Below are 20382 nucleotides of genomic sequence, written 5' to 3'. Positions count from 1 at the left end.
AAATGTGAACACATGTAGGTGTGTATCAGTGCGGTTTACTACAAAACTGATTCTACAATGTTACAGTATGCAGTGACTCTTCATGCAACATTTGCACATACCATTATCACTAAAATAATCCAATGTGTCTGTCAGGCCTGCTTATGATGAGCTTTCCATGTGTGTTTTTTGGCAGCCATGAAACAATTTCTAATGGAATTAATGGCGTGCTCAAGAGGATGTGTTTGCATTCGAAGGCCTGAGGTGAGGTGGGGGAATCAGCAAAGCGGCCCACAGGGTCCTGCGATGCTGTCAGAATCAGCAGGAGGCTTCCTGTTTGAGCAAGTCCACCTCAGTCTGGTCCAAAACCCCACTCACCGCAAGATAGAGAGTGTATAGACGCACAGTTGATCATTCTATATTCTGTTCCTTCTTCATGCAGAGACCATCATGCTGAGACCTCATCATGTAAAGGTACATACAGATGATTGGCACAGAAGTACATTTTCTGTAGATTGTACTGTCCACATCTGTTTGAGAAATATGTGGAAGCCAACAAAGAAAAACATTCATCACAAAAAGCCAACATTGAACATACTCCTACTGCTGGCTTTAGTGTGATTTTTTTACAAACTGCTCCACCTACTGGTGGGAAAAGAAAGTGTTACAATACAAAAGGCATCACAAATTTGAATGTTTCCATATCAAAGTTTATTGCTGACATGCATGTAGAGATCTGATGAAGTAGAAAAATATGTTTTTTATACAAACGTGTTTTTCATCTGTACAATTACGCAGTTTTCTGTATCTAGATGCCCATTTCTGACCAAGCAGCTTACAACAAATTATCCCATTGGGTTTTTAACTACACATTTCATATCCTACACCAAGTTTCCAGTTGAAACAGTCAACAATATATTGGTTATATACTGAAGACTTATGACTTTAGAAGCAGGGAGAAAAATCATCATAAAAACTGAACTTTGTGAAAATTATTCATACAATTTTACTACTATCCAATTGACAGGTATATCCATTGTTGCTTTAGAGTTTCCTGTAGGACCCAAAGAGTCTGTTACTCCAGCGCACCTTGCAAGTTCAAAATCATGCAACAGTCACATGTTTTACACAGAGCTTAACCTCACACTATTTCCATGCTTTTCAATCCACATTGCAGTCTACCAATACAACTCTGTAAAACAAACATTGAATGTGGTACAATCCACTAGCTAGAAAGTGAAACACTTTTTGATTAAGGGGGGTACAGATAATAACATCTACATCAAGGGTATATTGAACCTCTAGTTACTATTCTGTAGTTGGGCTATACTGGGCCTCATGGAAGATGGCGTAAGACACTTTCCACAGACGATCACTTAATGTCAGCATTCAGCGATGGCTATGGTGTTGATGAAACACCCTCTTTTTCTGATGAACCACCTAGACAACTACAATACTGCTGTATACCCATGGAATTCACATTGAGGTGGGAGAAAGCCAACAGCTCTCTTTACATATTATTTTAGCCTCCGGATGTGGTGGTTGATGGCCAACGTGGCCTATAATGCACGTCAATCGGCATGTGTTGAAACAGAGTTGGTATCTCGCTGGGTGGAACTACATACAATAAGACTGGCGCAGTCATGATGGTACATATTTACATACTGACCAGAGAGTGCAACCTTGTGTAGGGGATTTGGGGTTACTGACAGGAAAAAAAAAAAAAAAAAACACTACAAAAAACCCTCCCATAAATCAAGATCATGTGCGAGTATCATTTTGTATTTTGTAAAAAATAGAACTATGCAAAAGTCAGTCTCGTTATTAGTGTAGCTTAAGTTGACCACAGACTCTGTGGCAAAATGGCAAGAAAATGATTTCGGAATCAAAAAAGGAAAAAAAACAAAACAAAACAAAAAAAAAAAACCCAGATGCTACTCTTTCATGAATGTGGCTGAAAGAATCAAAATGAGATGGCTAAAGTAGAACCACTGTTGGAGTTAACAACACTTCTTAAAGCTGTGAGAGCAAAGAGATTTGAGGCTTGTTTCACCAGCTTAAGTTACGCCTAGAACATTTCCTTGAAATGGAAATATCCTCTGACTAACTGATCACCGTCTGTGATACAAGCCCCAGTGGTTTGGGGGAAAAGTCTACACAAGTGAATAAATAAATCAACATGAATTACAAGGAGAAAAGAAAGAAAGACATTTGAAAATATTCCAGAGCCTATGATCATGCAACAGTATGAATATAAATAGGAAGAAGTCTAGATAGCCTAAAGCAGGTACCAATACGCAAAGGCAAGTTGCAGTGTACAGATGCCTAACAGTCACTGGTTAGTAGCTTTGCCATGGTTTGAAGAAACACTTTGAAAAAAGAGAAAAACACATCAAAAGCCAAGATGACCCAGCAACTAAACTTAAAACCTATGAATCTGTATTTTCATTTCTCTATGAAATGTTACAGTATCGATTACCAGCCACCAGCTAGTCTCGCAGAGAGCCTATAGTGGGATAATACAAGCATTTACAAGCATGTAGCTAGAGAGAGGGCTTGAGAATGGCAATAGATATGTGATACTTTTCAATCTTAACTAGGCATCCATGACTCAGTAAAACATTCAGTCAAGCCCTGTCTTTGCAAAGCCTGCTCTGGTTTTCACAGTGTCTGCCACGGAGGCGGCAGGCCAGATAACAGAACACAAAAGATTGGAGGATAGCTTAAAGGGTCTGCGACTGTCAGAGGTTAACAGCTCGACAGCTCTGCAGACTCTTGCCAGAAACATACACACACACACGCACACACGTACACACGTACACACGTACACACACATGATACTGCAGATGTATCAAAGTGTACAATGACAGTTCACATTCATACTGAGAAAAAAACAACAACACTTGTCCCATGATCTGTCTTGATAAAGAGAAACAGGGAAGTTGGAATACCTGGAAGCCATTTGATTCTGAATGAGGCTGTGGGTACCAGTTCCTTGGCTAAGAATCATTTTAAGACATGATTTTTGGCAATAGAAACATGACAGTGCCTGATCTTCACTATAATGGCACTGAGGAAGCGTTACCATCAATATGCCTTGGCATGGAGGATCCAACAGTTTTTCCCATTCAGTTCTTGGCATTGTGACTTCCAGGTACCTCACACTAGCTGCCTAGATGCTAAAAATAGATTTCCACAGGGATGAGCAAAAAGCAAGAGACAATGCATTCTGCAAATATCAAAGGATGCTTGTACACATACTTTGATATTCAGTATCTTCAATGCCAAAGGTAGGGATAAAATGCTACTTATTAAGGTAAATATGATAAAAAGCTTATTCAGATTTTTCGAAACCACTGAGATGGTTTCAAGCATTATCACTCTGACAGAAAACATTAATGCTTTATGTCACTGGTGGCATCAAGACTCCATTGTTACAATCCCTTGTCTCAGAACAGTGAGCATGGTTTACCAACAGAGAAGAGAGACAGAGAGGTAGATTGATTTGAAGTCAGAGTTACAAACAGGACCAGTCTGGATCATTTTCGATACAGGAAAACGGCAGAGAGGAAGAGGAAGGAGTGAGAGGAGGAGGGTGGAATGGAGGTATAGAGAAGTGACATCTGTGATCAGATGATCTGACTTGAGGCAATACCATTAACCACTAGGAAGAGAAAGGGGTTGCTACATGATTCTGGTCCTGTATTGCTCAGGAGATCCAGAGTTGATGGGAAAGTGTTAAAGTAGAGAGATCTCAAAGGAGGATGAGGAATATGGGGTTAATATTCTCTTCAACACTCCAGGCAGAGCCTTGTATTAGCCCCATGTGCGACTGTGCCATCAGGTTGGTTGCACAGTGAGATCTGACTGTGGGTGACCTGAGGGCAAGGAACCTTTGGTTCAGATCTTCCTCCAGGCCTTTCCATATTTCACTGGAGGATCTCAGACATGGGGAGTCAAGTTCTGGGTTGGCAGTTTGTTCTGGTACCCTCCTCATGCCTGCTCCACCTAGCTTGCCCAAAGCCCACCTACATATGGGGCCGTCTGTACCCTGATTTGGGCTGGGCCCCATGTATGCGAGTTCAGTTTTAGGGCTTATCCTCAGTCTTCTCTGGACTCCGCAGGTGTCTTTACTCCCTGGGGAGGCCAGAGACTCTGAGATGGGTGGTTGAGGACTACTTCCGGAGGAAACGTTGTGCCAGGATGGCAGCATCTAAGGGACTGACAGGCTGGGCATCGTGGCCCAGACGCCTTACAGGTGGGATGCTGCCAAACTGACGCTTGGTGAGAAAGCTCTTGGCCTCATGGATAGTGTTCTTCTCTTCAGCCAGCAGCAGCTGCTGGCGCATGTAGTTCTCAAACTCGTACTGTGAAGACTCTTCTATCACCTTGGCCTGGAAGAAGAAAATATATTCTGTTCAATGTGCTGCAACGTTTGTGCTAATCTAAATAAAATCTGAAAAATACTGTTAACATGATGTAAGACCAAGCAAACCAAACAAGATCTTGCCTCTTGCAGATGTTCTGAGTGATTGACCTGATCATCAATGTCCGGTACCACCTGCAGAGGGCCACTCAATGACGAAACAGATTGCCTGTGGTTTACAACAAGGATGATTATTAACAATGGTGAGCCTGACAATTTGAAATGGCCAGTGTGCAATAATTGTACAGGATTCAAATATGTGCAGACCATGAAACTGTCTATGAAACACTCATGGCAACTAGTAGTAGACATTTTACACAAACAATAAACTCAATAAATAGTTTACAATACAATAAATAGACTTGAGAATCAACCCATTCAAATGTAATGATTCTGACATCCAGCAGGGGGAGCAATTACCATGAGGCAATGATGGCACTAAGGGACTCCAGCACCTCTCCTGCAGTCAGCCTCTGCTGAGGATCCAGCACCAGCAGCTTACGGATCAGGCACACCGTGTTCTCTGACACACGACCATCCCTGTGAGGAGGTGGAGGGGGAACAGCAAGGGACAGTTTTATTGGCAAAATGTGACCATAAGTCCAAGTCTACAAGGCCAGTACTGAAGGATTATATTGCCATTATTACTTCAGATTGAAACTGATGATAAAAATGTGGTAAATTCTCAGTAAATGTTTTACATTAAAACATTTTTCAGACACATTTTTACTTCATTTGAAGGTCTGTATGCCATGCAGTCTGTTTTGGTCACATGCTCAAAAATATTCTAACAATCTTCTGTAAAAACTCATTTTTTTTTATTAATTCATGTGTAATTCTACACCACCGAATGGAGGACAAACAGTACAAAGTACAGTAAGTGTGTTTAATACATTATGTTGTTAGAAGAGTTCAGTTGCAATGCTCTGGATAAATCTCCAAACACAGACACACAGACAGGGAAAGTACTCACTCTGGGATAGAGTATTCAGCAGCCTTGATCTTACGGAAGAGCTCTTGAGGTATGCTGTCATAAAAGGGGAACTGGCCATATAGCATGGTGAACAGGACCACACCAAGAGCCCACATGTCGCTAGGTTTACCACGGTACGGCCGACCTGGGAACAAGACAGAGAGGGGATAGGATAAGCGTTTGATATCAACAGATGTAACTTTCAAATTATAAAAACAAAGTACTTAACTATCCTCCATTGGACAGAAAAGCCATAAAGGCTGAAATCAACATTTTATTAAGCGCCATGAAAGTTTTTGCCCTCTGTGACTCAGACGTGATCAACGGGTTCAATTCTTGACAAGTCACCAGGTCTAATGATTAACAAGATGAGCAAAGACAAACACAAGCGTTGACTCCACATCCATTAAATTTCCAAGAAGTTTCCAGCACACCACTGTCTTTTAAAAAGGCAAAACTGCTGTTATAATTAACCCCTAAGCCATTAAATTAGCTGTGGATTGGTGATGAATAAACTAGAGCTGGTGAGGGGGGAGCATCATGGCTGTGCATGACCATAGGCAGTATTATTACAGCCAGGCAGGCGGCAGCAACAGCAGCAGGCAATTATGTTAAAGCTTGTGACACACACACACACACACTCACACACACACACAGGCAGGCAGGCAGGCAGGGGATGGGAGGGGAAGGGGGTAGATGGGAGTAGTTTCCCTCTAGTGAGTCATCACTGTGTGAGTCACTGAGGCTCTGTTTAATTGTGTGCCTGTCACGTTATGCTGATATACATGCCCGTGTTTTATCTACAGTTTGAGTGGCTAAAGGTGAACACTTTCTGTTTAAAATCTTGTACACTGCCCAGGATGAAACTCTGGAAATTAATGTTTAAATTGACAGATTTGGGGTCTATCATGAAGAGTATGCAGCATCAGCATGATTGGTGTGTAGCACTCAGGTCTGCACATTTGACAAATGAGCTGAACAATAAAAATGGATTTCCGCTTTTCACAGACAAAGTAAATGCAACATCACAGTGATTACACAAACAAAGGCAGAAAAAAAAGCTATTTCTAGCTTTTGTCAGTCCGAGATTGCAACACAACCTCTTTCTTGTTGCCTAATAACCGGAAAATCAAACACAAGACTGACTGCTTCACGTTACGCAATGCTCTTTAAAAGAATCCCAGGATCCCATCTGGACCCACATCAACGAGGGTCACTCTTTTAAAAGAGAGCTACTGGCCTTTAAAAACTGTCATTAAGGGAAATACATCAGACAAGTGTGTATCTCTTGCAGTGACTACAACAGTGAATCCTACTTCATATTTAACACTGGACAGTATCAAATCTAAGGCAATGAGGAAGGTTTTCACACCAGTGCACACATAGTAAGTCACTACAGAAAGAAGTGACAGACAAATACTGGCTGATGCAAACCCCACGACCAAATGTCAGAAAGGACCTTTTCAGCACTTTGCAGGGTGTCTGAAAAATCACCTTGTGTGATGTAGATATTGTGCTTTAAAAGAACATGCATGCAAAAATGTCTGTTTTTCACTCACCACTTAATACATCAGGGCTGATGTAGGCCGGACTTCCTCTCTGGTCTTTCAGCAGGTCGTCCTCGCTCACCAGGTGTTTTCCCAAGCAGAAGTTGGTGATGGTGATTCGGTGTGTTCTACAAGCACACACAAACAAGCACACACAAACCTCATGAATACCTTCCATACTTCTGATTTTGAATCAAAGCACGACTACTAGAATAATACTCTAAAATTTCCGAAGACTCTCGCTGGTGATGAACACTTTCTGGATTCTCCCCTTTAACAAACTATGGTGAATACTTAGTGGCAAGGCGGTCTTACTCATCATAACAAATGTTAAGTTTAGAATGTGAAACACTGCACACTCACAGCTCGAAGCATGAAGTAAACACAGGCTGACAGAGACGGGGAGAACTTGCTAGTATGCCTTGTTGTTTTAACAATCTTACGGTTCGCTGGGCCTTAAAAATACATGAGTATCTCATGATTGACAGATGCAAAACAAAAGTATGCAAACGCTTATTAGAAGAAAAGTCTCCCATTTCCTTGTACTATACTTGTAGTAAGAGATGTGGAGAATTCTTTAAGAATAAGAAAACATAAGACTTTTAAAACTGTCTGGAGGTCTCCCTGTGCACTGTAAATGATGTTGTCCCACAAGTTCTTCAAAAATGTATTTGATTTGATTTAGTAAATCCTTGTAGATTATCTGTCTCACTCATACTAGAAGATGGTTTATTCTCTTTTTCTATTCTCTATTTTTAAGCATGCCGGTTCATCTTATAGAAAAAAAATCTGCTATTGATCTTCAGACCTTAGCAACTATTGACAACATCTAAATTGTGCAAAAGCAGTTGTAATCAGAAAGATGTCCTACATATTTAGTACATGCAAGTACTATTACATTTGCACAAATACAGAGCAAATTTGAATTGTTCTTTAACCATGAGCAGAGTCTCTTTAACTGTCCTTTAGTTTCAACTATAGATGGCCTCAAAACTCTTTGGGCAGCCTGCATTAGGGATTTACTGTACATAATTCTTTAATGTGACTTTTTTCTTGAATGTGTTTTCCTGTAAAGCTTTCTGTAAACTACAATGCTCTACATGAACTAAGTTTATCATCGACATCATTGTTTTAGCCGATGGCTTTAGACATTTTAAGAACAAAACCACTCCAGACACACTGGCGCTTCAAAGTCTGTGAAGACCTACTGCTGTTAGCAGCAATGTTTGATTAATTTGGTTTCTGTGGAAACAATGCGGCACTATATTTTGTCTGACTCATCAAGGTAAATTGAGTTTGCTTTTGGCAGAGTGAAACCTAACAGTATTAAAGCTGAAGGACTGTGGACTGTTCTAAATCTCTGTGTTCCCTTGGAGGAGAAAGAGAAAATAAAAAAGCCACACTTTGACAAACATATGAGTCAACTTGTGGCTTGGGATAATTGTCTTGATGACTAAGCCTGAATGGTGATGGGCTGGCAAACGAATATATAAAGCTCACGAAGATTTAAAATATGTACACAAATGCTCAACTTCAAGTGCACCCACACAATCACTCCCATGCTAAACAAGTACACACCAGAGAACACACACACAGAAATACACTCAAGAGCACATGAGCGCACACAAAAAAGCCACGGTCTAGAGCCTGGGTCCTCTCTGGATCATGCTCCTCACCCACATCCGCTTTCTAAAAAGCCTTAGGTCAACAGCTTCCCCTATTCTCTCTCACTTTCACACCCTGCTCCATCACCCAACTCACTGCTCCCATTACAGCGTCTGGAGCCAATTCCTGTCAAACACTCAACCAAATGCTACGATCTCAATCTTTCCTTAGAACCTTCGGTCCACATAATTTCCAGCTACTTATGTGATTCAACCCTTCATCAGCTTTTGTGATCCAAGTCTCTTTAACCATATAGGGTTCTTGTGATCTGCAGAAGGATGGGCCAGAGGAACAGAGTGCAATGCTTCAAGGACCCTCGACATAAAAGCTTCCTTTATGGAGTCTGTTCTTTTGTCTGTGTGCATCACGACTCGGGCTTCTATTCTTGCACCGGAGATTGGGTAAATGAAATTGCATGTTTGCCTCGTGAGGCAAGGGTCCCTGAGGAATGAGGAGACCACACCATCGCTGCTTCCTGGTCATGTGACCCCGGGTAGTCAGGAAACCAGAAACCTAAACAGCCCCCCCCCCCCACCCCCGACTTCTCCTACCTCCCAGCAACATTTTGCTGAAAATACACCAGCTGACGAGAAGGGAGGTTAAACGCGGGGCAACTTTTTTTCTGAGACCAGCAAATTTCATTTCTCAGAACTGTTGGGAAGTAATGATTCGGTGGGTTTCACTGAAACCCACGCTTTACTGTAGCAAACGTTTTTATCTTTTATTTCCAAGGTGCACATTATTGCATAATGGCAACTTTTTATTTAACAGCTTTGTACGTTTCAAAAAGGTAATATCAAAATTTACAAGAATAATTCCAGTGTAAATTCTCTTTCACCCCCATTTTTATTCCACACAGCACAAATAACAATCTACTCACTTCTAGTTCAGTCAGTATCAGCCTATCTGTCACCCAATACAATATTGCTGATGTAAACTGACAGGAGGACAAAGGAACTTGCTGCAGTGAGTATTTGTTTATGAATGGCCGTGGCCCCTTAGAAATACATCTAAAATGTAGGAAGTCAATAGAGCCCCAACATACATAGTCAACAACCCTGCAGATTGATTTATGACATCCTGCTTTCATAACAGCTGGCTATGCAAGAGGAAATCGCATAATTCTTGCATAAACTGCTGAGCTTGTTGATGGCATCGGTGCCTTTCCCAGAGTGACGACAAGAATCAGGAGGAGGAGGAGGAAGAGGAGGTGGAGGAGGAGGAGGAGGAGGAGAGGGGATTTTGGGATCAGTCCATCTCTTTATTATCCTTCCCATTCTGACTGTACATTCATACACATTCAGGGTGGAGTGAGTGGTGAGGAAACATGCGTGCAAGCTGAGTATGATGCATGAAAGAGAGAGGAAAAAGTGAAAAGAAAAGAGGATATGACAAAAGGGGACAAATCATAAAGACAATAAAGGCAGGAAAGGGATTGGGGTGTAAAAGAACATAGAGAAAAAGCAGAGTAGAGGGTAAATAAATGATGACTGTGTGCGCACATGTATGTGTGTATTTGTGTGTGTGTGTGACGTGCATTGTGGTGTGAGTCAGCTCTGAGCTATGGGGCCTTTGGCAGGCCTCTCCTTTGTCTCCAGCTGGGACGGAGTGTTCCGCTCATCTGCTCCGCTCCCCGCCACCCTCCTCCCCTGACCAAAACACTCTCCTGTTTCATCACCGCCACTACTGCTGCTGCTACTGCTGCTGGTGCTGCTGGTGGGGGCAATGGGGCGTGATGCCCGAGACGTAGAGTGTGTGAGTGATAAAAAGATAAGCCGGGAACGTGACATCTCAATACACGTACTCACAAATGCAGTCCGTGTACGAGGAGTAGACTGTGAGACAACTCTGTGATTAGGCTCACTTGTGCATGATACGAGCATGCTAGATGTTTGGATGCGAAGGTGTGCGCAAGCGTGCGTAGGAACACCCGAGTGCGTGTGTGTCGGTGTTAGTCATGTTTCTCTAAATGAGAAGACTGGCTTTGGAGAAGACTGGTAGGATGTTAATCAGCATCCCGAAGAATGTGGACGCAGAGCTCTGCTGTTCAGACAACCCACCATAGACTAATGCAAAAGCTGTCTGAATTCCTCACAACTTGGACATATTCATTAGAGCCACGACGAATAATCAATTAGTTGCTAACTATTACATTAATCACAAACTATTTTGATAATTGATTAATGGTTTTGAGCCCTTTTTTTAAGAAGAAAAAGTCCAAATTCTCTGTTTCCAGCTTCTTAAATGTGAATAATTTCTGGTTTCTTCAGTCTTCTATGATCTTTGGGTTGTGGACAAAACAAAACATTTGAGGACGTCATCTTGGGCTTTGGGAAACAGTGATTGACATTTTTCATCATTTTCTGACATTTTATGGACCAAACGACTTGTCGATTATCAAGAAAATAATCAAGAGATGAATCAATTATGAAAATAATCATTAGTTGCAGGTCTAAAATTCGTATCGGAAAAGTGAGTAGCAGCTAAAATAGCGGTATTCACACTGTAAGAGTGGCTTTCAACCCCAAATACACAAACTATCTCTCTCACACACACTCATACATATGATGTTTGAAGAGGGCTTTACAGATGAGTAGTTTTCCATTCTGCAGGGCCTATCTGAACTGCAGCTGTGACCTGAGGTGCACTCACCAGGGTCCTGTTGCACCCCCGCCACCCCAAACACTCGTCTCTCCCACCGAGAACAAAGCAGTGGCATATTCTTTTCTCTGTTTTGCACCAGAGTCCAGTCCACCCTCCGCTTCAACAAAAAAAAAAAAAAAAAAAAAAAAATCCAGCCATGGGGAATGAATCATCAGCCTTTACTCAACACATAGACCCAGAGTCAAGCAAAAGAGAGAAAGAGAAAGGCTTTAGGTTCCTTCAACTGATCTCACTCTTAGTCTGAGAATGTGACCCCTGCTTGGGTTCAAAGCCAGCTGCACACTGGATACAGGCTGCTGGGGCCGGCAAAGGCCTCTCTCACACGTGAGCTGAGATAGAATGACTTACTGGCAGGCTAAAATGACTGACCCGGTCTAATGAGAGAGGTTATTGGCCATTAGACTTGTGCCCAGTGGCTTATATGATTGGCAATCGGATTGTATATTGACAGTTCATTTTTCCTAAGCCAATTATTAAGGCGATTTCAACTAACTTACTATCAGAACTAAGATGTTATAAAAGATCTCTAGAATCTGCGCTCTAATGTGCATATAGAGATGTTTCTTGTGGAGTGGCATGTCCGCCTGCTGTAATGACCCCTGTTAATCAGCACGAGTGATTAATTTTAAATCCTTAATTACAAGCTAGTTTGCGGTCTCTTTTCCACACCGCTTCTCTGTTCTCCATATGTCTGCCCAGTGTTCACCAAAACTTTGCTCTGCGCTCCATAAGAGTAATTAACATTATGGATATGATTTGGATTGTGATATAAAAGAGAAGATAATACTGTTAAATGGAACATGATGCTGTGATATTGTCGCATCAACCACAGACACACAGACTTTTAAAAAGGGATTCAAAAAAAATGCTAAACAGATAATAAATTATTGAATAAAAACGAATAAATGTACTACTAATTCTACTCCTAATTCTACTCCTAATAGTAGTAGTAGTAGTAGTAATAGTAATAAAAACAACATAATAGACTGTATTTGTTATCTGATAGTGGCACGAATACGCCCACCCCCCCCCCCACCCGCCCCCAACCTCAAGTATTGGCAATCTGACAGGGTGACTATAGGGCAATCCAACTATGGAGAACATCGCCCAACCCATTTTGGCCATGAAAGGCTGAATGAGTGAATGAGTTTCATCTTACCGTTTGTTCAGCACCATGTTTCCCAACTTGAGGTCTCTGTGCACAATGTTTTTCTGCAGGCAGGAAAGAGAGAGAAGAAAAAAAAAGTTCTTGTGCTCAGTGGATCATTGGTATCAAAACAATCATTTTGTTTCTGGGAGTGGCACACGAGCATGGGAAATGAGTAATCAGAAAGGATGTGCCACCAGCAAACAAAAACAAAGCAATTTCTCTTGTAACTTACAAAAACAGTGTAGTATGAAAGCTTTCTTCATTGATGAAAACAGAGAACGGTATGTTTGTGTTTTGTAGGATCATGTGATTATTTTTTATTTAGACAAATGCAGCTTATCTTGGAGTAGTCCACCTTAATCCTGCCTTAGACTCACCTTATGTAAGGCCTCCACCACACGCACCACATCGTAGAAGATGACTATGGCCTCGCGCTCGCTCAGTCGCTTCTCCTTTATGACATAATGCTGAAGGTTTATTAGATCTGCCGTCTTGTCGCTGAAGTCATGAGCGCACAGACAGTCCAGCACGAGGCAGATTCGCTTCTTCATCTTGCGCACCTTGTTGGCCTCCATGTCCTCCACTATTTCGTAAGCTCGATCCTGGGGAACGACAACAAAGAGAAGTGTGAGCGGAGATCTTCGGGAAGGCGCTTCCTTTGTGAGTGGACACAGCTGTTGATGTAATGTATTTCAGAAGCACTTTCTGACTGCGTCAAATCAATATAAGTTGAATGCATCAAACTGATTCTTGTACTATACCGGATGATCAAGCTGATTCATTCAGCTTAGAAGGAAATAGATTCAAGCAGGGTAGAGGCCATCAATCAACAGCCTGCATGTAGCCAATGTGAATGAGACACATCTACTCCTCCACACTGGGTGGTGAAGGACGAATAACAAAGGTCATTCTTCTTCCTCCAACTCCAGTCTAAGGAGAGACACCACTTCTTATTGATTTCTGTATCAGGTTGTCATTTTTTTTTTTTTTTTTTTTTTAGATGCAGTCCACCCCTGAAAGCTTTCATTATTAACTGGTTCTCCCAGTGAAGATGCACCATAATAATCCAATCAATATTGCAGACCTAAACGAATCAGAGCGCATGGCTCAATGCTGCTATTCTGAGAACACCGGCAGAGTGGAACAGGCAGGATGTGAAAGAGAGACAAAGAGGGAAAACAAAGAGAGAGAGAGAAGGCAGATGGAACAATAACAAAGTTAGAGGAGGAGGCAGACGGGAAGACAGGTGAGGGAGGGGGTCTCATTGTGAATGGATGGGGCTGTGAATAGAGAATGACTGCGGATAAATATGGCTTTTAATGGTATGCTCACTTCTCTATTGAAACAACCCTGATAAGGAAAATACAAGCAGCTGGCTGGACTAATGACAAGTGTACCTCTGTGATTAAAGAGCTGATAAGAGCATGTTGTTACTTGTAATTTATGATGATGCCATATTCTGAACTGAACAGAAAGTGACAGAAACTTCTCCATGATGATGTCGGTGTTTTATATCTTGCTTAATCATACAGAATGCTCGCCTACGTTGTTCTGAGTAATCATAAAAAAAATAAAATTAAAAAAAAAGAGGAACTATTTTCCTTCTTTGTCCTTGAGATGAATTATTTGACAGATATATGCACATGTCAACAGGAATGTAACTTAACTGGCAAATGTAATGCAGAGCTCAGTTTACCTGGAAGAGGCCGTGATGATGGACCACCCCATCCTGGTTGTGCAGCAGAGAAAGGAGGGAGTACTCTGTGTGCAGCAGCATCTTCCCCTGCCTCTCCTCCTGAGTCTCCCCAGCAGAGTCCACTCGCTCCTCCAGCGTCAGGATCTACCATTTACCGCACAAGAGAACAGAGCAAACATTAGAGGTCAGCCTGCACAGGATCAGACAGTGGAGACAGCTTTAACCATATTTGTTGAAGATTATCTTCAATCCTGACACTAAACGTTTTAATGACTGAAGACATGACAGTGAGTTACATCTGTTAAGCATGTAAACAAGAAGTTACAGTCTGTGGAGTGGAGCTGGCAATCAGGAGTACAGCTTTAAAACAGTGGCTCATATCCCAATGCAAAGTAAACAAGCTGTGCAGCAGACACCGAGGCGCTGTAGTCACGGGTATGAGGGGAGGGTCATGCACTGACTCACTACATGGTCATGAGGGTTAAAAGTTGGCATTCCAGGTGGGGCGCTACCTTCCTCCCTTCCATTCCTCTCCTATAGCGCTCCGTTGTGTAACAGACATTGGATAGCCCCAATAAACAGATTGCCCTTGCTGTGGTTTTGTTGTTTGTGCCAGACTGAAACAGGGGGCCATAAAATGAACACCAACAAAGGAAGGTCAAAGGTTCAGATGTCTACTGGAACATCATAGCTTTGTTTTGAATTATATGCTCCATTTTCTGTTGAATCATGTGCTTAACTTATTGTGTTTGTCATAAAGAAAAACACAGACAAAAAGCCGACCACACACACTTACTTTAAGCTGATAGAAGTCATCGGTGCCGTCCTTTCTGGCCAGACACTGCACTATGCTGGGCACTGGTGAGTTGCCCAGGCGAGGCCCTGCAAGTATAAGAAAGGGAACAGCTGCATGACCAAAAGGCAGGCTACATGCCGGAGTGTGTGCTCTCACTGCAACTCATTAAAGACTGCATGTGCATGTACCCATTAACACCCAAAGTGTAATGTTTTCTTTGGCACTCTGCAGTTGAGTTTTGTAGTAGAGAAAACATACAAGTTTGAGAGCATGCGAGAGAAACACATCTTCCAGAGGGAAGAAATAACCTTGCTCCAACACAGTCTCAGACCTTTCTGGCCGATGTCATGGGGATCAGCAAAATTCTTCACATTCTTGTCTCAGGCGTACGTACACACAGAGACACCCCGCGACTCTTACAATCACACACACACACACACACACACACACACACATACCCTTCCTGATTTCCTGCATGGATACAAGCAACACATAAACACACTACACAAAAAAATTACACTGTAGATGCAATCTTAGCCAAACAGGCGTTTCTGACAGGCTACTATTTTCATACTTTTGGGGCTTGAGCAAACACTAGTAGATTCCTTACCAAGGATGAAGGGCCCAGCTCTCTTGGCGTTACTGCCAGATATCCCAGGACATTGCAGCTTGCTGGCCCTGCCTGATGTCTCTCCAGCCCCCCTCTCCGACGAGCGCCGCTTGGACATACTGGAGCTCTACGGGGGAATAAATCAGATTAGTACACAGGATAAAGATAGTCAAGTTAAAGCGTAAGAGCATACATGTGACTGCAAGGACACAAACTTTCAACGATGACAACGATTATCACCAGTAATCTGTAACCAAACAATGGTTTTATAAATAGTGTATTTAACAATAGAGACTATACCCAGAGCTTTAGTAGTAGTCCTGCAGGCTGGTGGAGAGTGCACTGATTAGTGGTATGAGGGTGAACAGAAGTGAAAGGAGGTAAACTTCAGGGCAGCTCCTCCCAGCCTATTTTAAATATCCCTCCCACACATTTACCAACACCTCAGTGTGAATGTGAGGCCATTACGGCTCCATTCAGAATGATGGCTGCTGGTGTCAAGGGTGACACCTAAGATTCAATCTCCCCAACAGGCAATGCAAATGTACCACAATCTGCAATTTAAATGCATTCATGTAAATGCATTACACTAGCATAAGGTTCTTTAAACACAAGCCTTTTTTAATTTGTGTCTCAGCACTGAACAACACATCCATCTTTAGCTTTTCCTGTTGCAGTGGATATGGGTTTAGAAAATCCTTCCGCTCTTAATCTGCGTGTTTTATCTCAAAATCTGTACAGCCAGCTTATCTGCGCAGACCTTCCTCTGACAAGACATGCATGTACGAACAAGGCTGAAACATACACACACACACACAAAAAAAGCCAAGCCCTTACACTATGATAAGGAACTTGATTCACATGCCAGAAGAACCAGTGACAGTGTGACACATCATCATTACACATACTATTTTAACTGCCACAGCAGATCTACCTCCCAGAATTCGAGAGCAAGAGGTATGCTTTGTTTACTGATACTGAGTTCCTATGTGATGAAACCCCATCTGTTTCCCGTAACAGGGAAGTGGTGCCTTGAACCGAGAGGAGTGATTCACCCTGCTGTCGTCCTGAGTTTCCATTGGACAGAAATGCTTAAATGTCCAGGTGACGACACCAAGAAGAGCCTCTGACATGTACGTCATAAAATAAAAGAAAAAAAAAAAAAGCTCAACGAGGTTATGTCCAAAAGAAAGGCAACACAGACTGACACATGAAGTAGAAATGTCAGACTGATAACAGCTGAATGAATGTTTAAGCTACACAAGAGAGGTGATTCAGACTGATAAAATCCACAGCTCCTCTTAAATTGCAGACAAGACAGAGCGGAGAACTGACTAACCCCAAAAAACTTCGGAATATGTAGCCAGTCTTGCAAGTAGAACAAACTAAAGAAAATTAGTTTGTTAATGAATTATTAATCTTCTTGTTTTAAAACTAATCATGCACCACTCGCCAGTTGGCGTTTTTGGGCAGCATGGAGGCAGGACAGTTGGCAGTCAGTATGGGCTGGTATGAATTCTCACTTCTATGAGGCTTTTTGTGATCCCAGACAGCAGACAGTGTCATCATCATGTCTCTCGCCCATCTGTCTCCATCTCCACTAGTCATCACCCACTGAGTCTGATGAGCTGAGGTTTTCTGACAGCATTTATGGCACAAGCCAGAGTGACACCAAGTCACGCTGCCAATAGTAAGCGAGCATCTTACTCTAGACCAAGCTAAGAAAAGCAATGGATAATCAACTACTGCAATTCATGAGGCTCCTGGGTAGGAAATGGTCTGAACTTTTTTCATTCAGCAGCCAACACAGTTAGCAGAATTGACAATGTACACACTGCTTCCAGTGCTGCCTGATAAATATATTTTAAATTGTAGATCGGGTGCACATGAACAGCTGCTTGATTAACTAAAAGTAAGCAGAGAGAACCAAAACTAACAGGCATTACATTTGTGGCAATTTCCTACATTTTTAACAGTTATCTGTGATTTTACCTTGTATGCATTTACTTCTCTCTACAGCCGCATAGCCAACATACTAATCCATGCAGCTTGGACTTGTAAAACTAAACTGACTCATGGACAGAATCTGCAACACAACACACAGCAAATGGACCCAAGGCTATTCATCTACCTACTAAAAAACCAGCTGTACTGCTGCGGAGCCAACCCCCTACACATCTAAAAAGCAAAGGTCAATGCAACCAACTAATGCACACTGACCTAAATGACATCAGCGCAATGACAGCACACAGCTATCCTTTTCTGACACTGCTGTGCCTCTCTGCACAGCCAGTGATCTGGCAAGCAAGACTGCCTCTGCCTCTGACTGTACCAGAGGGAGGACAAGAACAGATACAGCCTCTGAATCATATCACACAAAAGGAGGAGAGACACGCTGCCGGTGCCCACGAGAAATGTGGGCTCCTTAAATAGTATCAGAACAAAACAACCACGTAGGTGTCTTAAAAATCCACCCACCAGACTCCATGCTACTTGTCTGGCTCTGCAAGAACAGCTTGATTGCAAAATCAAAGTAGTATCCAGACAGACAAAGAAAGCAAAAGGACACTTGAGCAGGTAGTAAACATATGAGTGAATGACAAAATCTGGAGCAACCATAAAGCCAGCGAGATGGTGTGATCCAAATCAATGGATCCACAAATAGATCAAGACAGGACAAAGAGTTAAAGCAGCTCGAAGGTCATGCAGGCTTCCGTCCTGCTGCTTGGACGACATGTCAATCAATCAATCATGTCATCTCACACACACACGCGCACACACACACACACACACACACACACACACACATCTAGCGCTATCTGTCCTTCCTTTAACTGCAGTTGTTGACTAACTTACAATATTACAATCACGACGTCCTTGACCAACACAACAAGGCTGTGGGCACAAGGTCACACTGTAAATCGCTTGACGAAAAAATAATTACAAATGCACACAGTGTCACACGTTGTTTGGTGCCATTTTGCGACCACAAGGTCTGGACACCGTTCAGTTCTGGCAGCGAGCAGTGTAAACGAGACGAGCAGCAGAGTTAACGCTGACGTTATGCCTTGCAACTTGTGCAAAATGACTCCACGGACAGCTAATAACTTGGGTAGACAGGTGCTAATGTGTTTTTCCCACAACAACTAGTATTTAACTGCGCTGAGTCGTTTTAAACACACGCTAAGCCGCATTACAAGGTGCTAGATAACGTCTGACTGTGTCGGATATTTAACTTAACACTTTATGTTTTTTTACGATGTATATTTACGTAAGGTAATATTAAACCAAGCTGGAAAGCACATACAAACTTAGTACCAGAAAAAAAGCTGAGTGAATTCCTCGGCTAAAGACGCTGCCACAGCAGCAGCACACCGGCCACACAAAGGGGCACACAACACAACAAGGAGTTGAGCTTTCGGTGCAAACTACACCGAGCAGCCGTGAGCTAGGTTACGACTACTTTAGCACGTATCCGTTTGTTCCGGAGAGGTTTTAATGTCATTGCTGGCGAGCGACGTTATCTAACGCCGAGCTGACGGCTACAGAGCAGCCGGGAGGCCATTTAAACAAAGTAGGTAACATTACAGCTGGCTAGCCGTGCCAGAAAGCTAGATAGCAACGTAGTAACCACCTCGCTTACCTCGAGCCAAAACCGCCGGGTAAAGTCTGCGTTGTCTCGTTACAACATCGACATTTCGTAGGCAAAACGTTGTGGTGGACAAACTTGGCTTCAACAGGAGAGACCACAGAGGGTTGGTTTCGGATTGTTTAGCCTCTGTTACCGAAATGAGCAATTAAGGAAAAGCCTCCGCTCTTCTCTGATCGCATCTTTCCACAGCGACAGCACCACCTGACAACGGAAATGACGCACACGCTTACTTGATTGACAGCTACGCTCGACCAATGACAGCATCTATGTGTTTTTTTCCTAGTAAACGGTTGCGCACTGATGATGACATTTTTTGCATAATAAAAGTTGCTAAATGAAACAGCATTGCATCATTGTTGTCTGTTCCAGAAAAGTTTAAGAAGTTAAAATTAAGTTTGTTGTACTACAAGAAGGAACAGCACAAGCAAATATCTATCATAGTTACTTTGTTATTTATTGTGTTATGCACATACCAATACCCGGCCCATATGGACTTTTAAGCCACTAAAAAATACAGTTGCAGTGGTGAAATATTGTCAGTATATTACAAATATTTGTAATGTTTATAGTATATATATTGTCAACATATGGTATACATATAAACACATAAACATAAAATGACATAATAAACAATGCCTCTTTCTCCCCAGGAAAACCACAAAACCTGTTTATATAGTAATGCACCAGAAAGTTACTGTGCACATAGAGATCCTTGACGTTTAGTTAAATTTCTTCACATAACTGTGTCAATTGTTCTTGAGGCACATATTACAGTTCATCCAGGTATGCCTCAGCAAAACTGTCAGTCAGTCAGCACTGCATCTGATATTATCATAATATTTTCAAAATTTGAGAAACCTCCCATCAAGTTTCTGGTCCAGTTCTGCCTGTGTTGAGTAACCAAGGTTTCATTACTAACACACTACCCTCAATTCAGCTCATTGAAAAGTCAATTTCTTCCTCAGTTACTCAGCAGTTCAGTTTTGAATGACATTGACATTTAAAAGCCCACCTAAGTTCCCAATTTAGACTCCCTTATTAATCTTAAATTCCACCCACAGCTACCAGTTTCAAACTAGTGGGCAGGTGTGACAGACGTAGAGAGGGCAATCTAAATGGCAGAGGCTTATTTAAGTTGCACTAGTCTTCCTGCTTTGACTCAGCAGCGCATATGCTCCAAGCCACATTAAACACTCGTCAGCCTGTGTCCTGCCCACAGTTTTT

General features: G+C 42.2%; 1 protein-coding gene across 1 annotated transcript; it reads right to left on the bottom strand.

The window, feature by feature from the left end:
• Nucleotides 1-667: 667 nt before the first annotated feature.
• stk40 (serine/threonine kinase 40) lies at nucleotides 668-19375 on the bottom strand. Its single transcript, XM_044358522.1, has 11 exons — nucleotides 19150-19375; nucleotides 15507-15633; nucleotides 14897-14982; nucleotides 14101-14244; nucleotides 12782-13006; nucleotides 12414-12466; nucleotides 6938-7053; nucleotides 5379-5523; nucleotides 4826-4945; nucleotides 4490-4574; nucleotides 668-4373 (listed from the first exon to the last, which is right to left on the bottom strand). The coding sequence occupies exons 2-11, from the start codon at nucleotides 15622-15624 to the stop codon at nucleotides 4155-4157; spliced, it is 1311 nt and encodes a 436-aa protein (XP_044214457.1). The 5' UTR covers nucleotides 15625-15633; nucleotides 19150-19375; the 3' UTR covers nucleotides 668-4154.
• Nucleotides 19376-20382: the final 1007 nt, after the last annotated feature.

This window comes from Thunnus albacares, chromosome 8, assembly GCF_914725855.1.
Source record: "Thunnus albacares chromosome 8, fThuAlb1.1, whole genome shotgun sequence".
Classification (NCBI taxonomy): Eukaryota; Metazoa; Chordata; class Actinopteri; order Scombriformes; family Scombridae; genus Thunnus; species Thunnus albacares.
Note: the sequence above shows the minus strand (reverse complement) of the source record. Positions and strands in the feature narration are given on the sequence as shown.